This window comes from Falco cherrug, chromosome 8 (genome assembly GCF_023634085.1).
Source record: "Falco cherrug isolate bFalChe1 chromosome 8, bFalChe1.pri, whole genome shotgun sequence".
Taxonomy (NCBI): domain Eukaryota; kingdom Metazoa; phylum Chordata; class Aves; order Falconiformes; family Falconidae; genus Falco; species Falco cherrug.
The window spans coordinates 36,024,595-36,039,403 of NC_073704.1; the positions used below are offsets into that span (position 1 = coordinate 36,024,595).

At 38.4% G+C, this 14,809-nt stretch overlaps 1 protein-coding gene across 11 annotated transcripts in view; it reads right to left on the minus strand.

The window, feature by feature from the left end:
- Nucleotides 1-527: 527 nt before the first annotated feature.
- The window catches only part of ZRANB3 (zinc finger RANBP2-type containing 3), a 51,217-nt gene continuing 36,935 nt past the window's right edge, over nt 528-14,809 (minus strand). For 6 of the 11 annotated variants that reach the window (XM_055718717.1, XM_027815043.2, XM_027815049.2 and 3 more), the window contains 13 exons: nt 14,631-14,750; nt 13,782-13,901; nt 13,078-13,257; nt 11,472-11,624; nt 10,355-10,823; nt 9,144-9,347; nt 8,536-8,624; nt 7,295-7,396; nt 5,988-6,130; nt 4,345-4,488; nt 3,074-3,470; nt 1,722-1,853; nt 528-1,165 (listed from right to left, as the gene is read on the minus strand). In XM_055718717.1, coding sequence (XP_055574692.1) covers nt 1,067-1,165; nt 1,722-1,853; nt 3,074-3,470; nt 4,345-4,488; nt 5,988-6,130; nt 7,295-7,396; nt 8,536-8,624; nt 9,144-9,347; nt 10,355-10,823; nt 11,472-11,624; nt 13,078-13,257; nt 13,782-13,901; nt 14,631-14,750 — 2,352 coding nt within the window. In that variant the 3' untranslated portion in view covers nt 528-1,066. The remainder of the gene's footprint in view (nt 1,166-1,721; nt 1,854-3,073; nt 3,471-4,344; nt 4,489-5,987; nt 6,131-7,294; nt 7,397-8,535; nt 8,625-9,143; nt 9,348-10,354; nt 10,824-11,471; nt 11,625-13,077; nt 13,258-13,781; nt 13,902-14,630; nt 14,751-14,809) is intronic. The other 5 variants (XM_027815083.2, XM_027815056.2, XM_055718716.1 and 2 more) reach the window with 5 other exon arrangements.

Sequence of the window (14,809 nt, forward strand, 5' to 3'; positions counted from 1 at the left end):
AGAACACAAACATCGTGTCATGGTTTTGTCAGGTAGGTACCCAAAGGTGTCTTTGCTGGGTAAGTCCAGTTAGTTTGACTCTGCAGAAAATGGTGCACTCACACCACCACCTTGTCTTACATTGTTAACTGAGAAAAAGAATGTTTAGAACTTGAAGAATTTTTCTCATAAGCTGAAAAGCTTTCTGGGTTATCGTTGTTTTAACTAGATATACTTGAAAAGGGCAGCTGTGGACTTTCCAAAGATGACACACAGCATACAGGTGTGCTTTATGAACTTAGTACTGCTTTTATGGCATTCATGGGCTCAGGGAGAGACAGACAAAGCATGGAAAGAAACGTGTTTATTTGAAGTAATCAGCATCTCTGCAAGCTCTCTAAGGAGAAAGTGACTAGCATTTCCCAGAAGCTACCTTAGAGATAATTTTGATAAGGAACAACAAATATTACCAATTAAGTTTTTAATACAAGCTGGTTTAAGTAAACCCAGAATTCAACAGACATTAATTCGCAGTGCCAGACTCTGACAAGTCACCAGTGCCAACAGCGGGCCTTTCACAGCAGGTCAGAAGCGTGTAAGGCCGTTTTCTGAGACTAATCCCTCAGCTCTTGCGATTTCTGTCATAATAGATATCAGAGCCTCTATCTTCTACAGCAATTGATACGTGAACAAAGAAAGTATTTTAAACTAAGATACCTTCCTGTCCTGTAGGGACCCTGAGCTCTGTAAGACCAAGAAAAATTTCAACAGAACTTCGTCAAATTCCTGCAGCTGTAACTACACTGTAATAAGAAAATAGCAATGCTTCCAAATTGCATTAAGGTTACACACAGAAATTTAGCTTTAAACTATAGTGTCATAAAAATATAACCACGATCAAGTAGCTTGTACGCACTTACCAAAGGCCCTTTGACAATCAGCATTATAAATGATTCCGTGGGTTTAATTCCATATTTTCTTCCCTCTACCGACAGCATGATTGACTACAAAGCTGTTATTTGAAATCCGTGCATGAGGAACACTGTGTAACTATAGCGGTTTCTGTGTTAGAATGTAGCAATATATTTTACATCTTCACAAAAAATTTTGTGATATCACAGCCGTACTTGGTTGCTAAAGAACGTCTCTTCAGCTGGCTTCTCTCCTTGGCCTGTTTGGCAGTTCTCTGCAACAGAGAAAGGTAGGTCTGGTCAGGAAGCGGTGTTACTTGGCAACAGCGTGCGCCATGGAAAGCCTGAGCCCCCAGTTAAACTTCAGTCTAACTCTGCAGAAGACAGCATAACGAAATGCAAACGTTTAAGGTGACATCTTCCCAAATCCTGAGGAAACTGTTGTAACCCTTTAATGCTACCTCGACACCTTGGCTGTACGGGATGGAGAGGCTGCGAGCACAGGGGTTGTTCAGCTGGAGGCAGCAGGGCTGCGGAGCTGGATGACAGCCTGGCGCTGCCAGAAGAGGCAGGAGGAAGGGGGGCAGCAGCGCCCTGCTCCCCCTGCTCAGGGCATTCCCACCGGGCTCACCCGCAGGGGGGGCAGGCGCTGCCTGGGGCTAGAGGCTGTGGGGCAGCACAGGGTGGTGCTGAGCAACCTGCTCTGAGCCCAGGGCCGAGGCTGCATTACCTCCTGGAGTGCCCAAAATATCTCTGATAAATCCTGCCCGGCTGCCCATTCCAGAGGTTTCCCTGTGAGGGGGCGAGTGGTGGTGGCAGCACTGGACTGACCTCTCGGTGGCAGGCTGTACACAGCGTCTGAAGGTTCTCCAGGGAGCACTGTCCTCCTCCACTGTAAACGGGCTTGATGTGATCCACCTGCCAGAATTGGCCTTCCGTCGGGTTTGTTATAATGTCATTCAGCTGCCGGAAACAGAGGACATGACATTGGAAACGTCAGATACTTCTGCACTGCACGTATGTCCTGATGTTCTGCTGTCATGAGAAAATAATTCAGGGAAGTAGCTACTTAAGAGTTTTCATCAAGAGGAAGTAAGCTGTAGGTTTTTAGCTTTTTTTTTTGTTACTCCCACTGGACAAGTGAACAACCGTACTTTTAGCTGGCATGTTTCACCTGGCCTGCAGCATGCTGAAGCACACTGCAGTGGGCCAAGGGCAGACAGAATGAAAGGTTGGTACAGTAAGGTATCCTCAATGCCATTTTGTCAAGTGCTGCTATTAAATACACACAAATATAAAGGGTCCAGTAGCTATAGTCCCATCACAAAAATTAAAGACTATCTAGGTCTGTTAAGTTTCTGATCAAGTCAGTATAACTGTAATGGCAGGCATTGAGAAACCTTAGGTGACAAAGCCCTGCATCAGCTTTCAAAAAGCTGAAGAATGTAACTGAGCACGGAGCTGTGTTCACATAGAAGGCTGTCAGATACCCCCACTCCACAAGACTTCCCATCTCAGTGTTTTAAATGTTTCAGATATTTTCAAAAGCTGCAAGCAACAAAGGAGATCTCATACATATGACCAGTGATGGTAAATTAACCTTTTTTTTTAATTCTGCAATGGGGTTCAACGGCTGTCTGCAGAATCAATTCACACAATTTAGAACCAGTTGCTTCTGAAGCAGGATTTCAGTTTTGCAGCAGAAAATACGTTAGTTTCTGAATAAACCCACCATTTTCTGTAGGGACTTCTCCCTCCCTGCTGCATTGCCTTCAAGTGAGCGAAGCAGCAGTCACAGCGATGGAAGAATGGTGGCAGTTAGTAACGCATTTTGGGAGGAGACCAAGAGGAGCTGTGACAACTGGCTTTTGTTAAGCTCCTACCAAACATTCTGCAAAGTAGGAATAACTTAGTACTGCTAAGGCTACATCCATTCCTAAGGAATCTGAAGTCTCATGCCTATGACTTAAAGATGAGAAGTGTGCAAAAGACATTGAGACTTCTTTATTTCTTTTTGTTTGGCTTTGGTGTTCGTTGGTTTTTAAGGATTTGTTTTTTCTTATTCTGTCGTTGGCACTATGTTTACCTTCTATCTTAAATCTAGAACATTTTGGATTTCTCTGAACTATCTGCTACAGGAATACACAGATTAGCTGTTATGGCTTAAACCCCAGTACAATTACCTGCCCAAGTGGAAGGTGAGACATCCAAGAACTCTCCAGAAGTTTCTTACGCTCACTCTTGGGTGCATCTCTGATGCTGAGGTAGAGCTCCTGGGCATTTTGATTGCAAAACTGGCAAACGCCGTGTTCAATTTCAAACACTTTAGTCCGCAGGTAGCTCTGACTAGAGCGAATCAAGAAGTCCTCCTGGCAGGCATGAGAGCAGAATCGCGTGTCCCAAGCCTGGCTCTGGCAGCCCGGCTCAAGCTGAGCTGTTGGCTGTTGACAGCGCAGACAGAGGGGGTTCCCTTGGCTGTCCAAGGCTTGCAAATAGCCTTTGGGTAGGGAGGAGCCTTCAGCTTCAGTCTGCTCTGAATGCAGAGCTGATGGACCTCTTCGGTTTTCTGAATGCAACCTGCTTGCAGAAAACAAAGGACAGCTCTTCATAAAGGAGGCATTCAGCAACACAGTGCAGTAGGTTTTTTACACACTATTTCCATTAGCTACCTTTTATGCTCTGAAATACAAATTTTAGTTGAAATAGTATCTTGCTCAGATTGATACCTGCACAGGGCAAATCATCTACTTGGTTTACATTTCCATTCCAGCAAAATTTGACAATTTAACACCACCATGTTAAAAATTCTTCTTTTGCACATCTTACTACATTTACAAGTGCACACCTAATTATTAGCTGAAATAATGCTGTATTTATAAAACGGTGGTTTCTCCCGGGCATGTAGACATATAAATGTGAAACATTTCAGCTCCCTCTTTAACAGAATTAACAGTCAAAGGAAGCATCCTGACTTCCCCATGCAACCTTCATGGCTGCCTATTGGTTCCCTACTCCAAACAGGCTTACCTCCGGGCAGGATCCACACTGCCAGTTTAATACGTTATTTTAAAAGGGCATTTTATGTCTAGAATTTTAATGTTCTTTTCTCCCTCTTTCTAAATTTTGAGGCAAAATACAAGAAAGTTTTGTGCCCCTAATTTACTGTTGACCTCACAAGAAGGCCTGAGCTAACAGTCTTTTTTCCTTAACTGAATTGTATAACTATTTTCTTGTTTCATTTTAATCAGACACAGTTAATTACCAGCTATATCAGCAGACAACAGATGTAATCTAAACTGTTACAAGAGTAAACCACAGCTTATGAGCACTACAGTAAGTTTCTTATCTAAACACTGTACTTCACCAAGGTAAACACTCATAGCAAATAATTCTACTATCTTAAAAAAATCTGTGCAGAAAAAGCTTAATCACCTTATTGCATTAATAAACTTACTTTGTGGAATGACCCAACTGTTCAATAGAAGCATTTTCATTCTTCAGACAAACTCTGCTTTCTTTTGAGATGAAGCGGACGCTGCCCCCACTGCTGCTAGCTTTGTTAAGTGAGGCTACTGCTACATCCTCCTTGGTCACGTACCTAAAATAATTAAAAATGCTGTCAATATCCTACAAAGGGAACAGTCTCCCTCAAAGAATATTCACTCTGATCGGTACAGCATATTGTCTTGAAATGTTCCTCATCTCCTGGAAGAGAAATGAGTTTCAAGTCTGAGAAAGCATCCTTCACCATAATACTTCCATATTAATTAAGACACCTTTTTCTAAAACCAGATTCAGCTCTAGCCAGCAAGCAGTCAAGTTGTTTTGTATATAACTATTAAAAAATGAGAGCAATTTGATACTGCCTGACAGCGAAATCTGAAAGCGCTTTGTTCCATCGGGTGAAGCGTCACTGACATTCCAGACAATCCAGGAACCCTTCCGAGCACTGGAGGACTCCTTGCAGTTACATGTGAGCTCACTTCATTTTCATGTGCAAACACACCAACTACCACTGCTTTTCAGTAAGGCTTTCCAATTGTTTCACTCTGATCATGCTTCCAAAAACCACTATTCAGACAACTTCTCACAAGTGTATCTCTCTGTACGTAATATACATACACCAAACCCTATACGCTACCTTAGAAGGCCACTGTAGGTTGCCGTAAGTTTTCTAACCTGGTTCAGTTAAATCTTTCCTACATTTTATGGAATGATACGACCAGGCAACAGGAACAACAACGACCAGGCAACAGGAACAACAACGACCAGGCAACAGGAACAACGATCAGGTTGAGAAACTCCTACTACCTGCTGCTTCTTTATTACTGGAATTACAAACTCTATTTTTGAATTCTTACCTACAGCTGAAGAGTCACCCTGGAGAATTTAACACTAGGGACTGAAAGGAATAAAAAGGTTTTAGGTAGTTTGCAGAGGCACCTTGGTGAGTTAACCTGGACACATTAGAAGTTTTGTGGAGAGCAATGACAGCACCGAAGCTACAAATGTCTGTCACGCAAGGCAGTGCATCACAAAAAGGAAAGAAAGTGGAAGAGAGGTAGTTTTAGATTTTAGCCAGGATTAAACACTAGCTCTTTTCAGTGGCACCCAGCAAGGAAAACAATCGTTTTGAGAAGTGTCATCCACAGAGAACAGAACTGTTTAAAGAAAAAAAAAATTACTATAAGACTGGAGTATGCTGTAAATTATGAATACCCCACTATATCACTGATGGCAACTAATGATTTATTTCTGCTTCCAGGTGGGGAAAAAACAAGATTCTTTGACCTTACTTTTCTGTTGAGTCCCTGAGGTCAGAATTTTTCCTCAAAATTCTTTGGCAAGTTCCAGGTGTTTAAACATGCAGTGCAGCAAAGCCTGAACAGCCGCTGAATGCAGCGGTGCCGGACAGGGAAGCGGCACTTCCATTCCAACAGGCTGACTGGCATGCGCGGTTGCCTATGTTTGTCACTACGCAACAAGCAATTATCAAACGACCAGCTTAGTCTCAGTATCATTCCACTGAAATTCCCTTAATATATCAAACTTCCTGCAGCAATTAGTAAAAAGGAAGCAGAATTAAAAGCCACATACCTTTTTGTGCTGCTGACCACTGACTGTTTTTTAGACAGCTCCTCTGCAGCTTGAATAGGACTCCAAAATATCTGACCACTTTTTCTGACAATCTTCTGTTTCATCGCTGTTAGATGACTCCACTCTTTCACAAACCTCAGTATCTGGCAAAGAATGCTATTGTCAGCAGCACGACAGACAGTACACAGAAGCCTCTGATCACAGTACAAGAGCGCTGTGAATTAATACATTCCAAACTGGATGACAACAGCCGGTGTGATCAGAGATGGTCCCTTCAAGGCAGTTTTCCCACAAGCTGCAACCCCCCACCCTGCTCAAGAACTCTGGCAGCTTTGGCATTGACTACAAGAACGGTTTTGCTACATGCGTTGATCCAGAAGGTATAAAATAAGGCCAGAAACGGCCTTTACTAATCTAAGGTGTAGCCATAGGATAAAGGTTTCTTGAAAAAGCCTCTGGTAAACATTTCTTGTGTAAGCAAGACTTTGCTGGTGGGAAAAGCAGAGGTGCAAAGGAGCTTTCTGCTTACAGCAGTCATCCTCCTGTTGCAGCTGGTCTCTCCGAAAAAGAAAGTTTGCTTCCAGTACTTGAACCACATTTATAATTGTGTTTACGGACAATTTTTCTGCTTTCCTCTAACCTTCTGATACATGCATAACACTAAATTAAGAAACTGTAGAATCTGCTTTTCCAAATTACCTTTCTCTTTAAATGGAGAGAACAGCTAACAAAACTACGTTCAGCAGATAATACAGCACATCCAATTTAAATTCTTTATGTCTGTCCTTGAGTACTTTGGGTTTACAGTGTTAATGTTCGTCTCAAACACCATTATGAATGTGATCTTTATTACGCAATTAACGGAAGCTACACATCTCGGTGGAGCTGTGCCCCATGCTGCTTTGAAAATTGTTTGAAGACCAAAGGAAGAAATGAGACTGCAGGCCTGCTCGGAACTGCAGCTCTGACATAATCTAGCACGTTCATTACATGTCCCATTTAATTCATAACCTTTAAAAAGCTATTTTGTTGACTTATGAATGTTAGTTACTAATCCTGTAAGTGAGAAATTAAATGATGCCTGGTTGATTCCATCTATTGAAATGTTAACAGGAGGCATGATAATTTGCCAAAGTAACAGACTGCATAATTAATATTCTCATCAACATTTAGAAGATCTGCGTGCATTGATGAAACTGTGCCTAGATCCCAAGACCTCTAAGTGTTCTGCAATTTTTTAAAAAAACACAAGCCAAAGCCCTCTGTATTAAATATTGTATTACTGTGCCAGTAGAATTTGTTCTTACCAATGAACGATTTTGTTTATGCTGGAAAGCCTCTGGTAAATCCTCCCAGTTATCCAGCTGTATGTCCAATGGAATGAAATTATGATTCAGTGGTTCACCATCCTAGACAAGGAAACAGTTTTGTTTAGAGATGTAGTGCAGCACAATTTAGAAAAAAAATTATCTGTTTCAAGCAAGTTACCCTCCCTTCCTACTAAATTTAGTCCCCCAAGGTAAGATTTTTCCAGAAACAAACAATAAGCCACAGATGTATGATAACAGCACAGATGCAAGAAATATGATTAGTGTTAATATACCTAAAAGTAAAGAGCATGAAAATTTAACCCTTGAATATATCTGCTATTTTTTTGATTTTCAGATAGTTCAGACACACAAACTGCCTTAAATTAAGAAACAGAAATTATCAACCTCTTGACTGAATTTCCAAGGGAAATGAATGTTTGTGGATTGGAAAATGTCATTCATTGCAATTTAAAATCAGAATTTTAGATAGAGCATTGTTTAGTAAACTTTGGTTTTTTTAAAAAAATGTTTGATCAAGTTCTCCTCCACTTAATTTTTAAGGAACAAGTTGTCCCAGTGGGTATATATGACCCAGGAACTTATTGACAATTCACAAACATTCAAGAGAGAATCAAAGCAGAACTCCCTGGTGTCTCACCATCCAGCAGAAAGATTTTGTGCAGTATCTGGCACAATGAAACTCTTATCCAAGCCAAAACCAACCCATACAGTTGCCCAAATACCATCCAAAATGCATCTTTGCCTTTGAATAAAATGTGTGAAGCTAGGAAGCAGTGTACACTTTAAGCATATTAAAGATGTTTTCAGATAGAAGAGGACACTCATTTTTTGCTTTTTCCCCGCTGTATCAGCCTAATTGAAATGTATTATTTCAATGACTTGCCCTCAGTTATTTAAGATGCTTTGCAGTTGCACCTGAATACACTGACTCTTACAGTAGCTTCGAAGAAACCTTTCTCAGTGAGCTTTTCTATCCCTTAAAAGAAGGAATTGCAAAGTCCTGACTCCCTCTTGAAAAACGATCCAGAAAACTACCAACTGCTGGTTTCTGTACTCCCCTAACCACTGCAGATCCATGCAGGAATCTTGAACAACTATCACCTGCATTTCTAACAGATGATCTGAGCATACATCTAATGTATCAGTTCCATTTCGTAAGCCAAGCATTAAAAATTATGTATCTAAGGATATAAATGCATGCGTATTTTCAGGTTTACCTTCGTATAAAGGTGAATTCTGTCAGTATTTCTGCTTGCACAGAACATAAGCCTGTCATATATGTGGAATGTGTCCAGTTTATCTACATCTCATACAAAGAGAAAAAATGTTGACATTAAAGTGTTTTTCGTCATTCATTTCATTCAGTCTACTCAGCCATTAAAAATAGTATTACACATGTATCTAATTCCAGAACAACATAATAAGATATACAGCCCAAGCAGCAAGCTATTAAAATATTTGTGTATTTTATTTTTTTTGTTTCTCCTGAATTAATTATCATCTGTTTTGCCCGTGGCTATCCTGAACACAAGTAAATGCCATTCTAAGTTTTAATAAAACTATACAGGTTCAGAGCTGCGAGTTTGACATAGTTCTTAAGTCAGCCAAAAACCCTGTATGGCTTCAGGAGTTGTACAGAAAAGCCAGGTTTATCCATCATCAAAATTCAATAAACATCCCAGGCTCAAACAATAAAGTCACATGCTAGTGTATCTACTTCTGTCTAGGTGTAGGTTTTTATTTAAAAGTTATTTTCCATGCCAGAGGCATTTAATAGAGTTTTGAAATAGGATGTAATAACTCTTTTGCAGGAGTCCCACTTTACCTTCTCCACACTTTCTTTCACTTTCTTCATTTTCAATTTTGACAGTTTCTTGTTCACAGATTTCAACAGATTGCTGGGTCACCATTCCCCCAAAATCTTCTCTTCTATCTTCAGCATTGCACTCTGCTTTCTCCTGATTGCTTCTGGAGCCCTTTGACATATCTTCCTCAGTTTGGCTTGTGGGAGCTTCACAATTTCTCTCAACTATAAACAAAGAAACAAGAGAAGTGATTATTTATGCTACCTGTACAAACAGGTACCTAATGAATACACATCTGGAGACAGGACTGTGCAATTGAAATACAAAAACGTCATTTTATTCTCTAATATTATTATGGTGCAACCACTTAGGAAACTATTATTCTAATATTAAAGTTAGCTATAAACACATGGAAAAAAAGTTTTCCATTTCTGAAATTCCATGCACTCAGCTTAATGTCAAAATATATGCAATAAATCCTGCCATTAGCAATTCTATATTATATACAGTTATTGCATACCATAAACACACAGGTTTCCAGACATTGATCTATACCTGTGTAATTCAGAAGTTGTTCTTACTTGGAAACAAGCACAGAGATGTAAATAAAATATATTTAAAAAAACAAAACCAAAAGAAAAAAAAAAAAAAAAAAAAAGAGAACCTTACTCTTTCCTTTGCAACTGAAATGGCAAATATGAGGACAGATTTATAAAAATGTGTTATTAAGTTTCCAGATTTATTAAATTTATTTAATCAAAGACATCTACTCTGACCTGTTGGAGCAAGAAATACCGTATTTTCTGGGTAATGTCTCTCACGACAAATATACAATAACAAGTTAATAAAAGTTAATAAAGCATCTATACCACATCATTTAGTTTTGAAAGGAAAAGTTTGCCATTTAATTGAATTCAGAATAACCACAAACCTCAAAGGAAAGCTACATTTGCTGCAAAGAAAGCTGAGCATATATTCTTCCTTACAGAATTTATATCCTGTTAACATCTACGTGAATTTTCTATTTGTTTCAAATTAGACTCACATAAAAGATCCTTGGGGAAAGCAAAAGTAAGAAGGATCACTTAACTCGTATCTGCACATGTAAAGACATCATTCTTCATATTTTGCCTGGATTTCTGTATAGTCATATATTTAAAAATATTTTCTGAAACTAAATCACAACTGAGATGAAAAATGCACGCTTCTCTCTGCACTACATATTACTTACCACTACTGCTCTGAGGACAATTGCACATTTCACAGTAAGGGACCAATTCATTATTACTGTATGTGCAAACACTACAGTGCCAAACTTCCAATAAAGATTTACTTTTGCTTGAAGTATTTGAGCTGCAAGGAAGGACTTCATTGTTTTGTTCTGAAAGCAAAGAGGGCCTTTTTCCAGTCAAAGATTCTGTCTTTTTCTTACTGGAGTTGACTGGAGTAGATCCACTTCTCCTTCTTGCTCTTTTAGCTTCAGGTTCGTAGGTACTTTCATGACAAACCGTATCCACATCACTTATTCTTGAGGAATCCAGGTTTTCATTGCTTTTCTCTGCACCCTCCTCTTTTGTGACTTCAGAAAACTCTGAATCATTATGTAATGACTCATTACCAGAAAATACTTTGCGTTTCTTCTCAGTGGAGGATTTTGGGGAAAAGAAAGAACGTATGTCATGCTGTCTTTCCTTTTCAAACTAGGAAAGAGGAAAGAAATATGTAAACCCCACTTAGTAATTACTGCAACAGAAGCTGTTAAAATAATGATTTTTCTCCATTGATATTACTCTCTAATACAAGAAGCTATTTCTGCTTTGGAGTGGGAAACAAAAGAGATCTTCCTTTAAGAAAAAACAGCTAGCAGAAAAAGCAATTCAACATTCCTCTTCTGTTTCATAAAAATTCTCTTCAATATTCTCATGAAAATTCTGAAACAACACTATCAGAAAACAAATACACAGAACTGTTATGCCTCTTTTTGATCACGCCTATTATAAGGAAAAGCTTTTAAACATTGTTTTTAAAGTACCAGCCAATTAAATTCAGTACAATTGATATAGATTTAATTTTAACAGAAATTACTTGGTCATATCTGACTCTGAGGTGGGTCAGTCACCTAAACATAACATAAGGGCCCCTTGGAAGCCTGCAGATCACATTTATACCCAGCAGAGCACTTTTCCCAACTTCACCTAACTTTAAAATCATAATTTACATTACTTTTTCCCACTTATTTAGTGTTTCTCCATTAGTAAATTCTGCAGTACATAGAAAGCTTAAGCAAACAATGGCTATACATTTTTTTTTAATGAAAGGAAACAGGAAAACCTAATTTTGAGCCTTACATGTGTAAATAAAAGCTCATTTTTGGGATCTTCTAGACTTTCATTTGGGGTCCAGGTCTCAGCAAAACTCAAAAAATCCCATTTCTCTTTGTCACCTTCTTCAGCTTGCATTTTCTCTTTCTTGCCATTCAAGGTGCTGCCTGTAACTCTGGACTACAGAAAGACAAATTGCATAAAGTTTCCAAGGAATTCATGTGTTGGAACAAATTTAATTTGCTAACTTTGCCTCCCTTGTAAACTTAATTCAGCATTAGCAAAGTAAGAAACTGTAGTAATTGAAACAAACTTAAGTGATTAAAATTATTTCTCTCCCAGCATCCATTTCTGCAAGAATAACAGTAAGTATTTAGCACACCACGACTTGTGAAATCGTATACAAAATGTCAGTATTTATTGAAGGTAAAAGAGAATATATAAATTGTGTACATCTCTTACAGTCTTAACACATTTTGCTTGGCATGTGCAGGCAAGCAACAACTGAATTAATTGAAAGAAGAAGTTTAGTGACAGAACTTGTAAGGCAAATTGTTGATGAATTACTGAGACCTATCTGTGCCATGTTTAAGGAGACTTCAACATCCTAGACTGACAGATTTTTTCAGAGGTACCTACAGGAATTAGAACACAGAACTTCATTCCCCAAATGAACGTCAAATACAGTTTGCAGTACCTAGATTCTTTAAGCTGTGACTACTTCTCAGCAGCAGAGGAAATTATCAGGGGGAAAAAAAATGGTTACCAGTTTCTCAATACAGTAACTGTACAGACACAATCAATTGAACCACTACAGCACAGGGGTAGCCAAATGCAGGAACAACCACCTTAAGTCAGCATTTGCATCAGATTGAGTCCTCTGTAACCCGAATCTCAAATGATTCTGACAACTAGAGTTTAAAAGGCAGTTATTCTTCATGTTGGCACTTCTGGAAATGTCAGAAAACAAGAGCTGAACACTAACACAAGTCAGTTATCAAAACAAGACACTAATGAATGGTGTCAAAGGCTACAAAAAGGTGACAAAAGTAAGACAGGCAAATTATTTTTCTTAGTCCTTTGAACTCTCAAAGATCATTCAAGTAAGGAAAGCAAGCAGAATGGAACTATTCTTCTTAATGAGGACTGGGTAACACTTGAAAATGGCAACAAGAAGATTAGATTACAGTAATCTTGAGTCTACTGAAGAATTATTTGAGAATGCTTCTGCTTCTCAGAAATGAAGTTTAGTTAAGGCACAATATTAACCCGATTAAAAAAACCCACAAACTTGATCTGTTATGAGTGACCAGAAAACCTTAAAATTGTAAATGGAACAACCAGAAAAAAAGCTAGAAGATAAACCAACATTCTCCTATAAATGTGAACCATCCTATCCATCTTGGCAAAAACTACCTTGTTTACCTTTCGATCCGAAATGTAAAGCAAAAAGCTAAAAAAGACTAGTTCAGAACAAACACGGACATTCTGATGACAAGCAATTCTAGCTGTATCAATTTGTCTTATAGCCAGACAGTGCTCCAGATAAGCAAGCATGTTACTTGGCACACGCATTTAATTTCTGTCTGAACTACAGCAAGCTCTTGATTATTTGGTTCTATTCCACACGTACCTTGCGATTCAGCATTGCCCACATAAGAGTATCCATTGTTCCTTTTGCAATAAGGAAGTGAATGTTCACAGAACTGCACTGCCCAATTCTGTGTGCCCTGTCTTCTGCTTGCTTAATATGGCCTGGATCCCAATATAATTCAGCAAATACAACATGAGTAGCAGCAGTGAAAGTTAAACCCTAAACAAAACAAGTAGATGCATTTTAGAAAGAAAGATACCACACACGAAAAACTGAATACCTAAAGTAAAAGAAAGCTAAAGGCTGTACAGGACATTTTTACATGGAAATAAGAGGAACCACTTTGATAGCAGATGGGCCTATTACACCAATTTCTTCCTTGGGCCTCAGATAGATGTAAGTAAGATTCAAAAAATACTTGAATACTGTGCAAAGACCATATACTGCTTTTTGTTACGAAAGTAAACGTTTATTTTCTTATTAATCTTGTACTTTTAGAGAAATGGAGTTTTAGTAATTATTCAAGAATGAGATGATGATGCTTATCTTGATTTTGCTCAAGTCATTTCAATAGAGGTTTAAAACGATTAACATTATTAGTGCAAAAAAATGAATACATGAGTCTACAAAAGACATACTGCATGAAGATAGATTGCCTTCAGTACATCACTTCAGTCACCAATGACTCTAGTACCTATATTCTTTAGGTTTCTTATTTCATATATTTTCTTTTTTTGTCCTACCTGACCAGCTGCCTGAATACTTAAAATAGCAACCCGGGTATCAGGATCCTTCTGAAACTGATTAACAAGATGTATTCTTTCTGACGAAGGAACACTTCCGTCTATTCGTATGTAGCGAACCTATAATGTATTGTAATAGAGAGAAAATGACATTATCAGTGCCCGTTTTTGCACCCAACCACCCTCTGTCCCCCAGTAAACATCTGTTCTATTCCTTCATGGTGAGAGGGATACATCAGTACCCGTTTGCCCTCTGATTTACAGTGAAGCATCTATCTAGAGAAAAGTGTACACTTGGTTTTCACCATTTACAATAGGAGAAGTCAGAACAAATATGGGATCTTAAAATGGAATACTCCAGAGAAGAATCCGTAGTTTCCCTGACAGGATTTATTGAAATTCCAAGCATGTGCAAAATCATAACAATATAAAATAGCAAAGTTAGCACCATTCCCTAGCACCATCGTTGAGAGTCCATGATCAAAATAATACAAAGGCTGTTTGCAAAAACTTACACTGCTTTGAATTAAATATTCAGGTGAAATAATGTTCTGTAAATTAAGTTTAAAAAAGTAGTTAGAAACATATTGGTAGAAAAACGGGAAACAACTGTCTACAACACTGATTCAATAATAGTATCATACCAGGTAAGAGTGTCTACTTCACCCTTAAATACAAAACAGTTCTTCAAAAACACACTATCCCTTTTAATCCAGTTGCACTGATCTGCGTATACTTAAAATCCATAAATTCCTGTACACAAAGGCAGTTCTGCTGAATTCAAACACAGCTCATACATATTTGTAAAGCATGGAGTTAAATTTGTGTGTACATTTGTTAAATCATTACCTTATTTTCAATAACTGCCTCTGTACAGGCTTGAAGCATGCTTAAGTGATGAGCAAAAACTAGAAACTTCAATTTGTCATTTTCAAGCATCATTTTGATGTAGTCCTTTACTGCTCCTGCCTAGAGTAAGAGAATGAGCTTTTGTTAGATGTAAAAAAATATTCAAAAAGACAGTTCTT